Genomic DNA, 20,258 nt, shown 5'->3' with positions numbered 1-20,258 from the left:
CACACACAATTATGTCAAAATGCCCGTCTTGGCATATATTCGAGTTGGTTATGCGAATGTGAACAGCATGTGTAACAGCATATTGTCTCCGTCCATTAGGTCTTAGTGACAGCAGTCTATAAAACATGCTACTGTCTACTATTGGCTGTCTGTATTATAAATGATAATCAAACAACAAAAGAAAAGCTTTAATAAGGATTAATCTATATTTAATCTATACAGTTATGGCTATGCAGAGGTATTTGATTATTCAATTTCTGTGGTGTTTTTACTTACTACTATTAGACTTACCTGAAAAAATATATAGGCCTAACATTGTTTTATTTGTATCTTTAAATATTTTTACCGTGGTATCGACTTTGGTATCGAGTATTGTGAACTTTTGGTGGTATCGGTACCGACTACTAGATTTTTTGGTATCGTGACATCCCTATTTGTTACTAAAAAAAAAAAATTAAGTATTATAGTATGTTTTAATATAGCTAAAATGTTTTAAAAAGCTATACAAGGCTAAACTCTTCCATGTTTGATTCATATTTAAATTATTAAAAGTGTTTCCTTTCTATTGTCTATCCGGTCAAGCTTTATAGGGATTTTAAGAATTAATTAGTAATGAGTTGAATTACTTATTGAGTAATTAAATTACTTTTCAGACAGAGTAATTAGAAAAGTATTTTAAATACAACTTTGATAATGTAATTAGTAATTAATTTTTTTTTTTTAAGTAACTTACCCAACACTGTGTCTGAGATAGACAGCAGGCTGTCAAATGTGAAACTGAGTTGACACTTTCAAATCCACCTAATTCACAGTGGTGAAAAAGCCACTTTGAAGGTTAGAGGCAAAGGGTGGTCTAATGTAAATGAGATCAACTCTTTCATAGACAGCTGAGGTATCTTTAGTTCAGGAAACACATGCCATTTGCAATTACCACGTTTAAGATTAACAAAAACCACTGAGACAGTCAGGGCGTGAAGAGCTTCCTGAAGGATCATCAATCTTGCCTGTAAGACAAAGGGCAGTGGGAGGGAGGGTGGGGCGGCAGGAGTTTTGCCAAGTCCTGTCCCAAAGCAGCTATTATGAGAGAGTGAAAGTGGATCTTCTACTGGCCTGGTGAATGAGAGCAGACAGAATATTGTACACAAAGCACTGCCTGGCATCAAAGACGTCTCTTTAATGAAGCCTTTCAAATGCACACAGTCATCTGTAGGCATGACAAATCTCTGAGCAAAGACAAACGTAGGACGTTTTTACAAATGCTATTCAGAAAATTCCCATGGATGTCTGGCATTCACAAAACAGATTTATCTGCATAGAGGTTTCATCATGCCAAAAGTTCACACACACACTCAATCACTCACTACGGGATATCCAAGATATTTGTCATTAATGAAAACTAAATGTTTGTAGACAGACAGACAGACAGACCATAGATAGATAGATAGATCTTCAATTTCGTCACATATTTTGGTCACAGTTTTCTAAAATGAAATGTTTAATCTGGTTTTAATTCTCATTTTTAACATTTAATTCATTCATTTAAAATTGGGAGAAAATGCCTTCCATACTATTCAAAATCCCACCTTTAAAATGAAAACATCAATAAATAGAAATAATAAAATACTTTTTTAAGAATTTTGAAATTATTAAACACTGTTATTTTGTGCATTTGTGCAGTAAGTGTGCACTATTGCTATTTATTTATTATTTTATTATTATTATTATTTTATTTTATTTTTTATGCAGGACCTGACTGGATTTTCACCAGGATGTGTTTGCATTTCACTCATTGCCCTGTGAGCGGATAAGGGCTTCAAATGATGGATCAAGCTACATTATATGAAAGTGCCTATGCACACACAACTCACCTGGATTAGTGCTTCACTTAGCCTCTCCTCATCCACCTGCAGCACAATATCCCGGATCTCTTCATAAGGCAGCCGGAATGATCCCAGGAAAATTGCTGTTTGGAGAGAAAAAAAAAAAATGAAAGAAAAGAAAAGATGGAGTCATTTTCTGGCCCTCTAGTTTATCGTGTTAGAGTTCAACAGAGTTCAGAAATGACCAAGGGACAACGTCAACTTCTCAGGTGGTTGGTAAAACACTGTTAGAGTATTTGTTCCACTTCGGGGCAATTGGAAGTGAAAGAGAAACAATTTTCTGGCAGCAATAAAAGCAGCTAAAATAGCCTCAGATTTGGGGTCCTAACACATGACAATGACTCAACATCTTGAACTTTCTCCTAGGATGAAATGCAGGGAACCACAGGTGGAATTTACCAAACAGTTGAATTTGATAACCTCCACCGCTCCTAGGGAAAGAATGCTCTGTAATTATAGCATATAGCTCATAGTGCGCAGTTTAAAGCACATCAGTGGGGGACCGAACATAATTGTACATTTATGTCTGAAGCAGTTACTGCATTGAGGTTAAAATTACCTTAACATTTACATCGATTAAAACAGTGAAGAGTTTTCCAGTGGTGTCTGGAAACAATGTTGAGCAGAACCTAATTTTGCTCTGGCAAATTATAATAGTACAAAATTATTCAAGGGGTCGCTCATGTTTTGTACCACCTACCTCTCTGCTATTTTAGCAAATGTTTGATGGGAATGTAGAGCTGAGTGGATATACTGAAGATTATATGTGAGTAAAAATCAGTATTTTATTTGGTCAGATTTCTCCATTGCTTTCTGAACTGCATCAGAAAATGATTGTGAAAGCCCTCCTGCCTCTTCCAGCTCTCTGGTGTGCAGGTGAAACATGTCCAACTTCTGATGAACAGTGATTTAATAAACTACCATTCCCACCAGCTGATTGACTGAGTCTCTGTGAAACTATGCTCTATTTTCTGCAATTCATTAGTCGGCCATCTGCGTGTGACAATATGCCGGTTTCTTCAGAGAAAAGAGAGTTATATGCTTTTTTTTTTTGCTTTTTTTTTTCCCCCTCGGAAGATGAAGGTAGAACAAACAGTGGCATTTCAAAGCAGGGGGCTCATCTGGCAAAAAACAGATACAATGGTATAGGAAGAAATTCTTATTGTAGATTTGACGTGCCAAAATGCACAACAAGGTTTTAAAACTAGCCTTACAACACAATACAGCCTGGCTATAGGGATATGCTAATGAAGCAGCCATCGGTAGTATGATGAGCCAATCTTCAAGAGTATCACAAGCCAATAAACAAACACATGGTTAGCCACTGAATGTGGTGAATTTAACAATCCCCAGTCAGAACTTATCACATTTCTGCAAAAAAAAATGTAATTGGACGACAAATGCTTTCGCTTCATCTGTTGATTCATTAGCATAATTTACATATTCACAGTGAGCGAATTATCCTGACTTTTTCCTCTAACAAGTTTTTCCATGACAGATGCATCCCATAATTCATTTCCGTTCATATCCACTACTCATCAGCCTGGGGATTTAGTAACATTTTGTGAATTTTTCAACACAGAAAACACTGCAAGTCCTCCAAATTGCAAGCATTAAAGCAAAAAAAAAAAAAAAACCTTCCGGCCCATATGTATATATATATATATATATATATAAAAACGGTATCTATAATAAACCGCCTCCACACACTGGCATAATTTATAGCAACACTCTCGTTGTTTTAAATGCAGTCTGCTACATTTTTGAAAAAGAATGCTGACAGAGGGCCGATGTGACTCCTCTGGAGCTGGACCAAGAATAGGAATGCTGGGATTGTTACACATGGTAATGGACCACAGAGCTCTGTTGGGTATCTCTGCATTAACAAAGGAGCATGACTTCATGTAGTGGTTGCCTGGTTTGCTCGGTTCCTCCTGCACTTATGAGATTCACAGCCTCTTCATCTTATCTGGATTATTGTTTCAGCTGTGCACAGAGCCCAACCAGGGCCCAGGGTCCAAAGTAGCATATAATATTCAGCTCCTCTTTACACTTACAAAGATGTGTGGGATAATGTGTGTGTGTGTGTGTGCGTGTGCGTGTGTGTTTGTGTGTAGGATTTCTCATAGGTCCCCAGGATCAATGAACTCAGCAAGTTTTCCTAAACAGAGAATTTAATGGCTAAACAATGAAAGTGTGGGGACTTTGTCCAGTCAGCCCACAGACTGTACTCTCAGCATGAGGGGGAGACAGCAATGGACACCTGGGGGTATGTGTAACTCTCCCTGTCCAAGTAAAGAGCAGAACTGTATGCTCCACAAGTACTTTGGATCATTTCCACAACACTGGAACAACCCTGCCTTGTCTGTAAGGCCCCAAATAAATAAACACATAAACAAACAAACAAATAGACACATCTTGTACATTAGCCTTTCAAATAGTGCCTTTTACACTCTCTCTTTCTGTTTTCCTGTCCCACCTCCCTTTCCTTTCTCTGTGAAAGATGACAGATTTGTGGCTGAAGTGAATGTGTAACAGCACTCCCACTCGTGTACTGGCATTAGTTACTCTAAAGCCTGAAGTGGTGTGTGTGTGTGTGTGTGTGTGCGCGCGTGTGTGTGTGTGTGTGCGCGTGTGTGTGTGCGTGTGTGTTTGTGTTGTGCATCAAAGGCAGGGTAAAGAACTAGCGGAAATGAGAAAGAGCACAAGAGAATGAGAATGTGAAAATAAGAGAAAGTGAGTGAATGAGAAGAAGAGAGAATTGTCACTGGAATCTTTTCTGTTAGGGCCATCTCCATCTGATTCAGCTCTAATAGAAGAAGAGGAAAGGAAGAAGAAGAGAAAAACAAACAAAAACAAGAACACACACACACACACACAAAACCTGACCCTGATGTCTTTCAGACACAATAACTGAGAATAATGAAAATGGTATGTCTTTTGCTGCATTCTTAGTGCTGACTGACACAAGTATATCTATTATTATTGCTCAACTAAGCAATGAGAGTATATGAGACAGTTTTGCCTGCCAGACTATGGATAGATAGACAAACAAACAGACACCTGTTTACACCTGGTATTAAAGGGTTAGTTCACCCAAAAATTACATTTCTGTCATTAAGTACTCACCCTCATGTCGTTCCAAACCTGCAAGACCTTTGTTAATCTTTGGAACACAAATTAAGATATTTTTGATGAAATCCATGTTTTTTTTGTTTTTGTTTTTTTTGAAATACTCAATAGAAAGCAACAAAATTACACATTCATTGATCATATTCAAAGTCCAGAAAAGTAGTAAAAACATTGTTAAAGTTGTCCACGTGACTACAAAAACAAAGCAAAAATAACAACTTTGTTCAACAAATTTGTCTCTACCCTGTCAGACTGTCAATCCTCCACTCACTCCCTCAGATCATCTGGCCACCTGCTTTTTCATGTCCCCACCACTAGGCTCCGAACCATGGGGGACCGAGCTTTCTGCTGAAAAGCGCTTTATAAATAAAATCTATTATTATTATTATTATTATTATTATTATATGGAGTTGATGCAGTGAACACAGGTCAGTGCTTCCGTGTTTACATCCAAACGCCGGCTCACATGAACAGCGTCAGCCAATACTGAGCCGGCATTCGGATGTAGAACTTGGAAGCGCTGAACATAAATAGCATAGGAGAATGACAGAGGAGAGACAAATTTGTTAAATAAAGTCGCTATTTTTGTTTTGTTTTTTGCGCGCAAAAAATATTCTCGTCACTTCATAACATTAAGGTTGAACCACTTGTGTTCCGAAGATGAACGAAGATCTCACGGGTTTGGAACGAGGGTGAGTAACAGAAATGAGTGACAGAAATTTCATTTTTGGGTGAACTAACCCTTTAAGTTTCGTTTTGGTCGATCAAATCACAAGTGGATGATGCTAAATACAAGTGTAAAAGGGGTCTGAAATGTTTTGAGCTTGTCTACTTTCGACCACTTCCGGACTGGATTGTGTTCATGGCGTTCATGTGGTCAAACAGCTGCAAAAGACCACCTTTTCTTCGCCTACTGACACAATGAACATTATGGGAAGCAAGTTAGCCAGATGAGATTTAAACTTTGTCTGAAGTTTGGTTTGAAGATGAAAAACATACTAAGCACAATGTTCTTTGAACATTTCTGTGTTCAGCGTGGTCTTGCGGCTGTCAGAGCAGAAACAGAATCTGATGCTCTCTGTATGTTTTCCGTAGTCTCTGGTCACGTTCATATGCAAACTGCACACGGTTATTTTGCCTATTAAATTAAAACTTCTGAAGAAGCCCATACATGTGCCTACCCATAGACCCTCCCCTCGAAGAGATCAGGACAGAAGTGGTTGAAAGTGGACAAAAGAGGCGGATTCAAACACCAGGTGTAAACTAGTTTGTGTATGTGCCCACAGATGGGCAATCACGCCCAACACCCTAAAATCATTACAGAGAGCTTTGCAACAGCAACTACTGAAAATGTAAACATCTAGTTATATCTCTATTATCTCTTTTAAACCAACATTCAGATAGTGTGGCTTAAAATATGTTCTTCAACAGCAGCACTGTAGCCAGACTCAGAGCTTCATTTTGTTCTATTCAAATTGCATTGATGTATTCAATTGGAATCCAAGTACTCTTCCGGTTAGGATGAAAACAAGCATGGGTAGGACACATAGTCAGGTGGCTGGTTATTTTAGCATTTGCTATGAATATTTCATGAAGTGTGATATTGTATATCTAAGGTGCTCTCCTCTCCAAGACAAAGAAGCCAACATTTCCAAAGAAGAATAAAATTGCATTCTCATGCTGGTTTCATCAATCAGAGTCCAAAGAGTTGCAGACACTCTGCAGAGAACACTGAGAACACACACACACTTCCATTAAAGATTCAAGAGGGGGACAAGAGAGTGGCAGTTTAAGAGAGACAGAGTTGTTATAGACAACTCAAGTTGGTATAGACAAACAAGACAGTGGGGTATAGACAAACATTTTTTTTTTACATTATTTGTTTTTGTTTTTTAAATAAATACATTACTGACCACTGGTTTTGATTTACATGTGAGGAAAAGTACAAATCAGACTCTGGTCCCTTAATAACATAATGGTTTTATAGGACTATTTGGCTTTGCGTTTGGTGAGGAAGAGGCAGACACAAATAAAATGTTGTCCTTTTTCCTGTTATCCTCCTATGTGTTTACGGTACAACTGATATCAGAGGAATCGGGTTGAATCCATTATCAAAAAACAGCATCTTCAAAACCTGTTGCAGGAAGAGCAAATACTGCAGAATGCTGCTTGAAAATACAAGAGGATAAGAGGAATTTTAAAGTTGACATGATATGTAGGAACAAGAAAACAAACAAACAGAAGAGAATAGAAGAAAAGTGTCAGTCAAAGCCTGACAACATTGTGGCTATAGATTCAGCAGCCTTAACTGCTTTCAGTAGAGAGAAAGTCTAGTATGGAGAAAAAATACCTAAAAAATAATAATAATAATAAATAATAAAAAAGACAATTCTTTAGAGACAAATGTAACTTCTTTGGAAGGAAGAACAAAAAACACAGATCTGGAGGCTCTTGGCTGGGTGTTAGGGGACACAGATGATATGGAATGCTGATAACTTACAGAGATTCTGAGCTGTCTTGGCATCCAGAATTCGCAGCTCTTTCGCTTTTTTCTTGAATTGTGTCATCCTGTCATCTGTTTCTTCCACGTCCTTTTTAACTGAAAGCAAAGAGACAGAACCAGAGGGTAACTATTAATTATCAAAACCAGTAAATGCATCTGCTCAATTTTTCGGGAAAAAGAGAAAATGAGAAGACGTTCAGATATTTAGAGCTTACCATTTGATACATCAAGCATAAACAGAATGACTGCATGAACTATGATGACAGGAAAAATAACTAAATTTGTATATTTACTTAAGAAAATACCCATGCAAAGCTTTCCACCACAGTTCTAATGTGCTCTGTGAGGATGCCAGGTGTACTGAGTGGTTCTTAGCTTATTTTTTATGTGTGTTCTGGGTGGTTCCTAGGTGCTTGCTTAATTTCACCAAAAAAAAAAAAAAAAAAAAAAAAAAAATATGTTTCTGTGATGAGAGACTTATATTCTAGCCATTTCACACTACCTTTATGTTGTTTTTTTATCTTGAAAGTTTTGGACCCCTGTTGACTGTTGTAAGGACAAAACAGCAGAAACATCCTTTAGAATATTATTTGTGTTCCACAAAGTCATACGAGTTTGAGATGACATGTGAGTAAGTGATAACAATTCACAGATTAAATATTTCCAAGTTGTAAGTAAGTGGTAGTAGTAAAGAACCACTAATAAAAAATAAAAAGACCTAAACAAACATTGTTTCAGATGAACCAGGCTGTTTTATATTAGATATAGTCTTGTCATATAGCTAACCAAACCGAAAAGCATGACTTCTGTGCTTTGGACCACACTTTTTATGAGCTCCTGATGTAGCAATAAAAAAATGACATATACTCCTCTCTATAGGGTAATTATGCATATGGCACCTCGATAACACATCCTAGGTGGAAAGCATAAGGACACAGAAACTCTAGATCATGGCAGATGCGTCATGATTAAATTAAGACACTGATGCATGTCAGACTTCCCTTTTATAGCATGACATAAAAAAAAAAAAAAAAAATTGAGGAAGGGAGGGATGAGAAGAGAAAAAGGAGGTAGGAGAAAATGGAAAGGGATAGAGAGAAACAGGTGAGATAGAAAAAAAAAACATGCAGAGAGACAGACGTCTAGAGTCGACGTGCTAAAGAGACCATCGGCGCGTGACTGTGGCGCTGCTCGGTATATTGAAGGGAGATTTTGCGGGCCTTCTATTGACAAACACAGGGCCTGCTCTGTCAACAGCACAGAACCATGGAGATAATTGTGTTATTTCCGTAATCCTAAGGAGCAGGAGGAAAGGCAACTTGGAACAGCCCCAAACCAACATTAATGCTGTGCGTGTGTGTCTGGTATTCCAGGGAATGGCTTCCTTTGAGGTCTGCTTGAAGAGAGCCTCTCCCTGAGTGACATAATATGTCAGCAAAATCCTCGGCCAAACCATTGTCACAGTCAACTACCAACTAACTAAATTAGTGAGCAATCAAGGCCGTAGCTCTGGGACCCACCTGGGGGAGAGAGAGAGAGAGAGAGAGAGAGAGAGAGAGAGAGAGAGACAGAGAGAGAGAAAGATTCTGGGTAATACTCAGGTGAAAACAAAGACAGAAGAAGTCTAGGTTTGGCAGATTGCTTGTGGGAGTAGGAGCGCACCTCAGCGCTAATCATCACAACTCCGCTATTTATTTAAGCCCAAGATGGAGGTCTCCCAGGAAATCGCATACAAACAAGCCTCTCCCAAGAAATATGCATATGTGAAGGAGCTATCAAAGCAAGAGCATCTCCTAAGCAGGTGGATTTGCTGCTGGCTACAGGCCCTCTGCTGTTGTATCAATAGGACTGTGGTACTGATGCATGTCTGTTTTGTATTCAAAGTGATGGTGACTGAGTATACTAAGAGAGTTTGATCTTCTGGAAGTTTAATTTATTTATTTATTTATTTAATTATGGTACTTGCAGTTCCAAAAAGTCATTAATTGTAAATATAATTAAATAAATTTCACAAGCTGATCACAGAATTGTGGATTTATGGTCTACTCTAGAAGATGGAAGATTTAATGTGACTTTTACTACAAACTTGCTGTGCTTTCCTGCTGGTAGGGTGTCTCAAATATATCTCACAATGATGACACCATGGGTCTATACCAGGGATTTGCACAATTCATAATTTAAGTGAGAATTTCTTTGAGAATTCCAATTCAATAGATGTTATTGCAAATCTGTGTCCAGGATAGGTCAAACTGAAGGCTCACAATGAATGAATGGAGCAATAAGAACGTCATCTGAGACTTTCTTATTTCTGTCTACTACTGACTTTAGCAAGTTGTATGGAAGTAACTAACCAAACTACACTTTCTGTACGAGCAAGCAGTAGGCGAAATCGGGTCCCTAATTAAACAAATAATTAAAAGTATGGGATACCTAAAATAATCAAATATCTAAATTAATATATAACCAATATGTGTTATTCATGTCTAATTAAAAACCCAACATTTACTAAAGGCTAAATTAAATTCAGATTAAAAATGGAGCTAGAGTCAAATTGAAACAAATTTTTAACAAATTAAGTGAAGTCAAAGACCTACATGTGGTGTATAATGTCATAGGGTCACACACAAAAAATCTGAATGCTTGGAGTGGCAGGTAGGTTTCAACTCAAGAGAATCAGCTGTGCAGTCTGTGTGTGTTTCACTAAAACAACTTAAATCTGAGAAACATGAAGACCAGAGAAAATGAAATATCAGAAAACGGGTCTTCTTAATTTTTTTTAGGGGAAGGGCTGCAGGTGAGGGAACAGCTTTCAGCCATATTGTGGAGCTTAAGATACCCCCACCACCCCCTTAGGCGCATTGTCACACCCTTCCACCAGCTGGCTCTCCCACCTGGATAGCCCACGCTCTCAGCAGGATGTTCTCAACACATCCTCAGGCTCTTCAGCTGTTAGAGATCCGAAGCCCGCCAGGCCTGCGCCTCCTCAGTCCGAGCGGTGCTGGATTAATGAGAAACAGACACAGCTCAGCCCATCGCTACTTCCACTTAAGGTGGAAAAGGTGGACAGTTTGGGAGGCTTTGTTTTATATCTGCAGTAGGCCTGCTGATTCAATTATACTCCACCCTGTATATTTCTGACAGAGCTTTTCGTCTGTTGGCTTGCTTTTTTTTGTGCAAATGCAATTAACACCACAGATGAATAACAAGAAACAAAGATCTTAACTGCTTCCATAAAACACTATAATGAAGTGCTAGAAAAATAAAGTTTATTTTGATGTGGATGAAAACTTTTCTGTTAGTTTTGTGTTTAATACAGCAAAAAGTAAGCTGGTGTTGGAGCGTTAAAAGAATACAGGTGGTGTCTGTGAATAATGAAAACATTTATAAAAAGAAATTAAAGATGCAAAACATGTTGCATACATGTAGGACATTAATAACATGGATGAATATAGGAAAATGTATAAAAAAATTTTTTTTTTTTAAAATGAATAAGTGGGCCAGTCATTGATGAAGAAGAAGCCAGGTGTTTTTTGTTATAAACTGAATGTGAAGGACTGCTTATGTGTGGGGTGTTTCAGCGCAATAAAAACAGCAGTATTTCAGAGTGATGCTTCAGTAATGTGATCCATTATAACGAAAACACAAAGTCAAGAGGTATTCACGGTGAAGGTGGTTTCAAAATGTTAGTAAAACATTAGCAGTACATGATTACTCCTGCCAATGTAATCACATGCATGTGTGTTGGGTCCACAGACATTGTTATATGTAGGGATGAGAGAATAGCTCTTGGCGGCAAAGACGGGTGAAATGCAATAGCAATAATAGAACTTACAATAAGAAAAGCAATAAAAAAAAGCAACAGAAAAACATACTCAAGTTCACACAAGCCCTTTCTGTGATTTTTGGACAGAGGGCAGCCCATGGGAGCTCCTCATTTCCAAAGTTCTTCACATTTGGGCGTAGAGATTGTTTACTGGACTTGAATCCTTCTGCTGGGAGCCGTCCATGTGATATCTCCCCCCAGGCAGCAAAAGCCTTGAGCATTAGCAAGCTAAACACTACCACATGTTCGCTTCCGGACCAAAATGATCCACCCAAGAGCAGCAATGGAGACATAAAGCTAGAGATGGTGAATGGAGGACTGAAAACACTGATGACAGGTCCTCTTAAAATGTGCTCAATGTCCCGGCAACGCATCAGATGAAGTAGACAATGTGGAGTCTGACTCTCCGCTGGGAAGTGCATTGTCGGAATGCACAATCTGTCTGGAATAATCTAACACATCTACCTCCGCAAAACTGACTGTCCAAACTTGAACAATGCCACTCAGAATATGAGACAAATTCTTTCAGGAATTAAATCAAGCCTGAGTAAAAAAAAAAAAATCTTCAACAATTAGAGAACGGTAAAAAGGAAAGTTCACATAAAAATGAAAATTCTGTCATCATTTACTCACACCCACACTGTTCCCAAACAAAGAACAATGTTTGAGCTATTTTTGCCCAAAGTCAGTGGGGTCAAGGAAAAAAAAGAAAACAGACTTTTTTTTTTTTTTTTTTTTTTTATTAATATATTGGCCACAGAAGCAAATCAGTCTTACAGGTTTTAGAATTACATAGAGTCATGGAGTGTAAATGACAGATTTTGTAATTTCACCACATCTTCAGCCAGATCTACAAGGCGTCCCAAACACACAGTTGAGGTTTGAAAACACTATTTTATTGGAGAATTACAGCTGTGACTTTTTTTCAGTGACTAAGGCTAAAGAGAGGTCTCTTTCTCAACCCCACAACCAATTTATTGCCTGGATACAAGCCCACCACACCGTTCCCACCATCTAGCCTCTTGAATGCATGCTCACACTCTCAAAAAAAAAGAAATCCTTTAGGGACAAACCTGAAACGGTTTCTTTTTCTTTCATCCAAGTGAACCTGCATTGATCGGATAAGGGCGATCAATAAGGAAAAAAACGCACACAAATTGAATCTGAGAGCAGCATAACGAAGATTCTGGCATTGAGAGTTTAACGCACACATTAAATTAGAGGTGGAGATTTTGTGCCGGAACATCTGAGTACATTTTGATGATGCAGTTTGTAAAATTAGCGTCTGAAGCTATTCATTTTTATTAGTGAAGCGATTTGAGCTGTTCTAACTCAAGTATCTGTGAGATTGCTGATGTAAAACAGGTCTGTGGGCCATAAATACAAGGGAAGCTGTCTGAATGAGTACACTTCAGCCTTTCTCTGACGGCTTTCTGATGTCAGGTTTGTAAGAGGCATCTTTCCAATAATGACTTGCCCCTTTCCTCAGTCTTGACCTTCACAGTGTTGGGGAGCTCAGGCAAATCTGTGTCACCTCAAGGTGAATAGCACAGAAAAGAAAAAAAAAAGCAGCTGGGGGAGAAGGCTATGCTCTCCCATCCATGCAATTATCATCATCTTTAACTATAACAAGGGAAAAGGGGGAGGTTAGCGCTAATGATAATTGTGATGGGGCGGCAGGTAAAGTTTGATTCCCTCTGAGGACGATGTGATATGCCTGAGAGACTTTCAAAGCATGACCAGGTGCAGAGGTCACTAATACACTCCAGATTCTCACCCTGGGTTCTCCTAGTCGCCTGTGGAGACTAAGTGGAGAAGAGGCTAGAAAGGTCACAGCCTGACCCAAATAACAGCTAGCTCTCTAACAGTTTCATTATGAGTGAGACACACACTGAGACTGAGAAACTAACAGCTGGACTTGGATAAGAGCTCAGGAGGATAGCCAAACCCTGTTCCTCCTCCTCATGTCAGGAAAAAACTTTTGTTTTTAGTGGTCTGTGGTTGTGGGAAACACAAAGTGCAACAATCTGTGAGCAAAAATACTCATGTCATGAAGCATCTGATGGATTTAGGCCAAATGACAAAGCAATGCTGTAACCTCCACTTAATTATCGCAAGTGATTTTTGTGGCGTTCTAAGAGGGACTTGCTCAAGCATGGCTTCTTTCATTGGTTTGGAGCTCACTTAGCATGCACATTCATACGGTAATCTGGCAGAGCAGCACTAACAGCTCTCTAATATAGTATGGAGCTGCAGCGTGCAGAGCCGATAATAGGTTATCTCTCGTATTAAATTTGTACGATCACATTTGTGTGAAATGAAAACAGGCTTCTATGAAAGACGATGGATCGTACTGACATTAAGTCTTATCGCAAGGTCATTTGTGAGAATGCATATCACCTGGATTTAACAAAGAGGGAGTGCCGAAATAATGAGCGGGGGAAATACATCATGTCCTAGAGACGATCTGGGTGGTGTGAACATGAATGGGTTGTGGTTCTAACCTGCAGTATTACATTACCAAGACTCAAAAATGTCTTTAATTTCTGGCTAGACAGCTCAAGGGTTCAAAGAGTGTGGGAAGAGTCATTCCTCAGGACTGTTAACTGGCCGCAGAGGGCTTTACAGCCATGCCCTTTGGATTCAGGCCCTCATCCAATGAGCTATGAGAAGAGATGGTTGGTTTAAGGGCTAGTTTGACCAATTACATTTAAACCACCAAACTAACTTTCATTCTATACTAAAAGCACATCCCCGAGGCATATGGCCAACAAATGGCTCATTTCTAGTGTCTAGAAAGAATCTATTGCCTAATACAACAACAGTCCATCTTGTAATAGTGTGGTTTACTGCATAAAACTCTCTCTGACCTTTTCCAGAGTGCATCACTAAAGAAAACAAGGAACTATTTAGTAACATTTTAAAATGACATTCGGTTTTAAAATGTAATTTATACTAATATACTAATACATTGTTCACATTTTAAATATGCAAAAGTGAATAGTAACTTGCATTAATAAATTATGAAAAATATTGTACATAGAAGTTTCATGTTGTACAGTATGTACACAACATAAAATTGCATAGAACCTCATGGAAATATCCAACAGCCTCTGGTTATATGGCCTTAAAATGTACGGAATATCATTTAAATTTAGGAACAAACTTTTGAATGACAATTTGAACAGTGACATATTACATAAAATGTAACATTATGCAACATGTTTATTGTGCATATCCCACTCTGAATCGAGCTGAGATATAGTTAGTAATACAGAACCTCATGAGCAGGACCACTGCTGGGTACATGGTCTCTTATGACTCCCTGTGGTCAGGGACTGGGTGTTGAGGTTGTGTGGTTGTGTTTGTCTTCTCTAAAGGAGATCTGTGGCCTTGAGACCAACCGCTATGCTGTGTTGGTAGTTGTAAGCCTGGCTGGGGAAGTTTTTAAAGAATCGTTCTATAATCTGAAGGGTGGGGGGGGGGGGGGGGGATAGTCATTGGATCAAATACGAACCTGTGGAGGACAGCTTTTTTTACCCTCTTTTTTTTTTTTTTTTTAGTTTACTTTTTTTTTTTTCAACATGTGGCAGGGTATTATTCTTTCTATCTTGAAGGTTAACCGATAAGTTGATCCAATTTGTCTGCCATGGTGTGAAGAGGCCTTTGGAAATACTTCACATGTTGTGTGTGCAAATGTCAAAGTTTGCCCGTGGGATAACAATAAAAAATAAAATAATTAAAATGACTTTTCCTTCAAGGCAGCCTGGCATTACGCTTGTTAGTGCGAGAGAGAATTATCTGTCAGAATCAAATCCACAGCAGGTATGAACAGTGTAATTGTAAGTCTCCACAATCCCACCAAAGGCAGTTGCAGTAGAAATTCATGCATTGCCGCTCTTCACAGACCTACGGATTCACTTGTCAACAGTAAACAATTCCTGACAGGCGTTGAATGCTTGTGTGTGGTTTCATTAAGGTTTTCATAGTTCCCTCCACATCACTATTCCTCAGTCAGCTCACATCTAACATGGACAGGTGACACACCAAAGTAGACACAGACTGATAAAAAAAAAAAAAAAGACAGAAAAAGTCATGAATTGCATCCAAATACACCCTATGCACTCATTTCACCTCATTGAGAGAAACCAGGTTGATTATGAGTGCCTGTGCTCATCTGTTTCATTATACGCAGTAGATCAAAGAGCTGGGACAGTTGCATGGTGATCCGGGGAGGGGAAGTGGAAGATGAGGGCAGGAGGAACAGAACCCACTATAAAAAACATTTTCATGTGAGGAAGAGCCAGGGATAGCAGCCCTAGGAATTTGGGAGAGCAGCTTGTTGTTTTTGAAAGCCCTCCGTTGGCTCAGGCTCACGCTGCATGGGACGACCCCGGTCCAGATGCTCAGGGTGGTCAGAGGAGCAGCAGGCTTGAGCCAAACCCTGAGTCCTTTCATCACAAAACTTCTTCTGGTTACAAGATAACCCTTCCCTACAATGGAGAATTCTAGAAAAGAACAATTTGTGTGGATGCAGAAGCAGAAATTATGGTAAACAGGAAGTCCCTATAAAGATAAAGTGTCTGTAAGCACAGCTTTTGAGAAAGCAAACTTCCCTAACAGCCAATTATTTCTGATCTGCCTTCCTAAAAAGCCAGATCCCTCAGTTACATCCTTTAGACTATCTTTGATTACAGCCCTCAATGTTTGCTTTAATGACAAAAGCTAGTCAAGCATAATGAGTTATAATGATAGAGCGTGGGGTGAGCATACGTTCTGGTAGCGGCTTTGTGTGCCATCTCAGGTTTGACTCAGATAGTGATTACTGGGCTGACAGGACTTTAAAGTGTAAGCTGTGACCTGCTTCGCTTTGGAATTAGTGTGTCCACACATACAGCGTCCAAACCGTGCGCTCAACTGCTTCCCCGGCAGGCTGGATTATGAGATGTTTATGGGACCTGCTGTTACCCGCTGTCTGGATTACTCAGGGATTGGATTGTGTATAAACTATGCCAGTAAATGTAGTTATGAGGCTTTATGCTCATAACTTCCTGCTCTTGTTTGTTTTGTAAAAGAGTAGCTCAGAGAGAGCACAGAGAGATAGAGGAGTACTTTTACAGTATTTGTGAAAGATAAGCCCTTCAGCAGACAGCACAGTGTTTTAATCAAACTCATACTGCTGGGTTTAATAGCAATATTAAAAAGAAGATTTTGGCATTTGAAGAATATATTAGCGGTGCTTGCCTTTGTAAAACTCACCGTCTACGAGGAACCTATGAAGATTCTGTTATGTTCACCAGTGTTGTTATAGAAAACTAAAACTAATTAAACTATTAAAAATAAATTAACGGTAATTCAACACATTAATATATACTATAATAAGAATAAAAATAATACAAAAACAACACCGATGACCACAGCATCTTTCAATATGCTACGTTTTTTTATTTTTTAAACTTGTTTATAGTCCACAAGACCAAAAACATAAGTCTGATCACTTTGAAGAGTGACATTACACTCAACGAGTTTTACTGTTATCCCTTTTCACCAATCTAACGTTAAGAAATCCAATTGAAAAAAAAATCACAAAATGTTTTTGTAGTGCCTGGAGATGGTGGCTTTGTAGATCCAAGAGTGGAGCACATACTGAAGTAAACAAATCTATAAACAACATCAAATTACAGCCGGACCTTTACGAGCAAGCCTTAGGGTCACTTGGTTCCAGGAGAGGAAATGTAGCTATTGACTCCGCTCAGGAAACAATTCAACCCAAACAGATATATATTCGAGATCTCCCCCAACATTCCGGTAGAGAAAGGGAGAAGAAGTGCACTTTGAAGGCCCATGTAATATGATCACGGAATCACACAGAATTCTTTGAAGGCAGTCAGGATCAATAGAGAATAAGAGTGGCCGTGGTTAAACGGTGACGCTGTAAGTCGCTGCTCTGTGATCTAACCGGATCTCTGCTCTCCATCAAAGCCAGACTAAATTAAACGTGAATTACAGAGGTGAAAGCCCGGGAATGAAAAGACACCATTTATCATCAGACAGATGTGTGGTTATCTCTTATTCAGTCTCTTTTCCTTTGGCCTCACACAATGACACCTCCTTCTAAGGCTAGGTTCACATCAAATGGCTCTTAACTCCATTTGTGATATCAAAATAGTCATAGCCATTCAAATGAGACAGAAAGCGGTTTCTCAGATTTTTGGGTTAATTTGGAATGCAACTTCTAAAATAAAATAAAATAAAATAAAATAAAATTCATTCTATGCTATGGTTAAGGTCTGACCAAAGACTCAAGCTATTTGCGCTGTTAGTAGCTTTTCCTTTAGCTTTTTCATCAGCTTCACAGGGCTGAAGCAAGGCTGGCATTGAGTTAGACTATGTGTATCCACACACAGAATCTATCTTTGCTTTATTTACTAAGCCTGTCAAGCTTTACAACAGGTTCATGATCTTCTCTGCCTCTTGGCTGATTCATGATCTATTCAGTAGGGTCGAGCCTGGATCTGTCTTTAACATAGAGGTCTATGCATTCTCTCAGCACAATTCATGTCAATGCATACACTGAGCATTCAGGGTGATATGGAAGAGAATTCAACAGACGTCCACTTGAAAAAGAAGTAATGTGCCCTTGACTGACATGCACTTTGTGGATCTCAGCAAGGTGTGCTGCATTTGAGGAAGAAGAAAAAATGGGAACAAAACACAGAGATCCTATGAAAATAACCATAATTTTCTTCCAGGGTGATATGCAAGCTGATGGCTGTCTTGGTTGACTTATACAACAATAAACAGAGGAACACTAATGCAGGGAGAGAGAAAAAGAGAAGGACAAGCAGAAAAACTAGAGAAGAAAAAACGAGAGAGAAATTGAAAGAGGCATCATTCAAAAGAAAGTGCAAAGTCTCATTTGAAAGTGAGGTTTGAAAACAGACTACTTAATGTAGCTTAATGTAGCGTGGTAGCAAACGAATCATTCCATATAAAAAGACAGGCGAGAGATGATGATGATGATGATATGCTTTCACCAAGCAATTGTGTTAAAACACTGTGGCCAGAATATGGCCATTACGAGCCATAAAGAGCTGAAGAAATGAAATCCCACACCATAGCTCCAACATGTAAGTACAACATTTTCCAGCACTTTACCACTTAAATGCTTACAGCTGCCATCTCTTTAAACGCTGCTCTCAGCTTTGATCTCCTTTTTTGTTTCAACTCGTGCTAACTGCTCACTGTGAAGACTCTAAAACTGCTCACTAATACACAGGCGCTGATTGTAGTAGATCCCACTTTGAATAAACACAAGTACACTGTAGTCTGGCGATTACAAAAATTTGTTTCTCGCCCTGCACGCTTGAATGGCTAGTGCATGAATGGCTAAATCTACAGTGGGGTCTAAAAGTCTGAAATGACTAGTCAAAATAATGCTCAATTTAGCATTTTGCATTCTTATTTTTTCAAGAAACAATTTAAACTGATCAAAAATACAGTAAATTATTCATGTATGCATGTGATGGAATTCCTCCAGTCTCAGGTGACACATGATCCTTCAGAAATCATTCTAATATGCTACTTTGGTGCTTAAGAAACATGCTTTGCTTTTTAACATATTTGTGGAAAGTGTGATATTTTTTTTCCCCCTTCAGGATTCTTTGATGAATGGAAGATCAAGAGAACACCATGTATTTGAAGTAGAAACCTTTTGTAACATTATAAAAATGTTTACTGTCACTTTTGTTCAATTTAATGCAACTTTGCTGAATAAAATCATTTATTATTAATATTAATAATAATAACAAAATCTTACTGCTTTAAACTTTTGATTGACATATCAGCAGTTTCTATATAAATATTTAATTTATTGTACTTTTATTCTTATTTATGTATTAACATTTAGAAAACTGTTAGAAGTCTTAAATCCTTGTCATGTCTCAGACTTTTGATCACTGTAAATTTGCAATATATATGTAGCATTGAATTGCCTCATGAGTAATGTTAATGTTCAGCAAGGGGGCTGATACATTCCAGGTATGTGGAAAGAAAAATGGACTACCAATACTATTCCATTCTATTAATATTGACAATCAGTGCAGAGCAGGTCAGCTCTAGTCCTGCTGTCTGAAAGCGAAGTTTCATACCAGCCTTCCCGTCCTCCCGGGTCTTATCTGGACCTGCAGCTCTGGGTGTGTGGGCGACTCGCCCTGAAGATGCTGTGTGCAGAACTATAGGAGCAAAGCGGTAATGATATTTGTCAGAAAAGGCCTAAACGAACAAAATCACCACGGCAACATCAAACAGAGCCAAAACAGAAGGAGTCTTTAAATCTCCCACACCCAGTTCTGGCAAATCCTTACACTAGCTCACATGGACACTTCATGGGGCTTGAAAGACAGCTTATTTTGAAACAGAATCAGTAATGGAATACAGTGCAAATTCTTACTTCACCCCACTCCCACTGTCAATTCTTAAAAAGTAATAGAGTGTGTGAAGTTTAAAGAGAACTGCTTATTTATATATATATATATATATATATATATATATATATATATATATATAAAATAAATGAAGTGATCATTTCAAGTCAACATTTTACAGTAGCTCAAATAGCAGCCGGCTTCAAACCAGAGAGATCAGCTAGTCTTCTTTTTCACAAGGTAAGTAATTTCACACAGCATTTATTGAAATTCATCCAGGTTAGGTGTCTGTTAAGGACTCATGCCTTCCCTCTTGCCCACAATCATGCACTCCTACTGGGACTTCAAACACTCTCTATGCCCCTCACTGATTTTTTTTTTTTGAGAATTCAGGGACCGGGGCAAACTGTTAGCATTCCACTTAATATGCCAATGTACCAACTTGACATATTGCATATTGCAGATATCCACACATATTAAGTACTGTACTGGCT

General features: G+C 38.6%; 1 protein-coding gene across 9 annotated transcripts in view; it reads right to left on the bottom strand.

Annotated features, from left to right (window-relative positions):
* Positions 1–20,258, bottom strand: part of diaph2 (diaphanous-related formin 2) — a 441,980-nt gene that overhangs the window by 193,361 nt on the left and 228,361 nt on the right. For all 9 annotated transcript variants that reach the window (XM_048176558.1, XM_048176565.1, XM_048176564.1 and 6 more), the window contains 2 exons: positions 7,513–7,611; positions 1,869–1,963 (listed from right to left, as the gene is read on the bottom strand). In XM_048176558.1, the coding sequence (XP_048032515.1) occupies positions 1,869–1,963; positions 7,513–7,611 (194 nt within the window). The remainder of the gene's footprint in view (positions 1–1,868; positions 1,964–7,512; positions 7,612–20,258) is intronic.

This window comes from Megalobrama amblycephala, linkage group LG23, assembly GCF_018812025.1.
Source record: "Megalobrama amblycephala isolate DHTTF-2021 linkage group LG23, ASM1881202v1, whole genome shotgun sequence".
Classification (NCBI taxonomy): Eukaryota; Metazoa; Chordata; class Actinopteri; order Cypriniformes; family Xenocyprididae; genus Megalobrama; species Megalobrama amblycephala.
The sequence above is the reverse complement of the archived record's forward strand: the minus strand, read 5'-3'. Positions and strand labels throughout refer to the sequence as shown.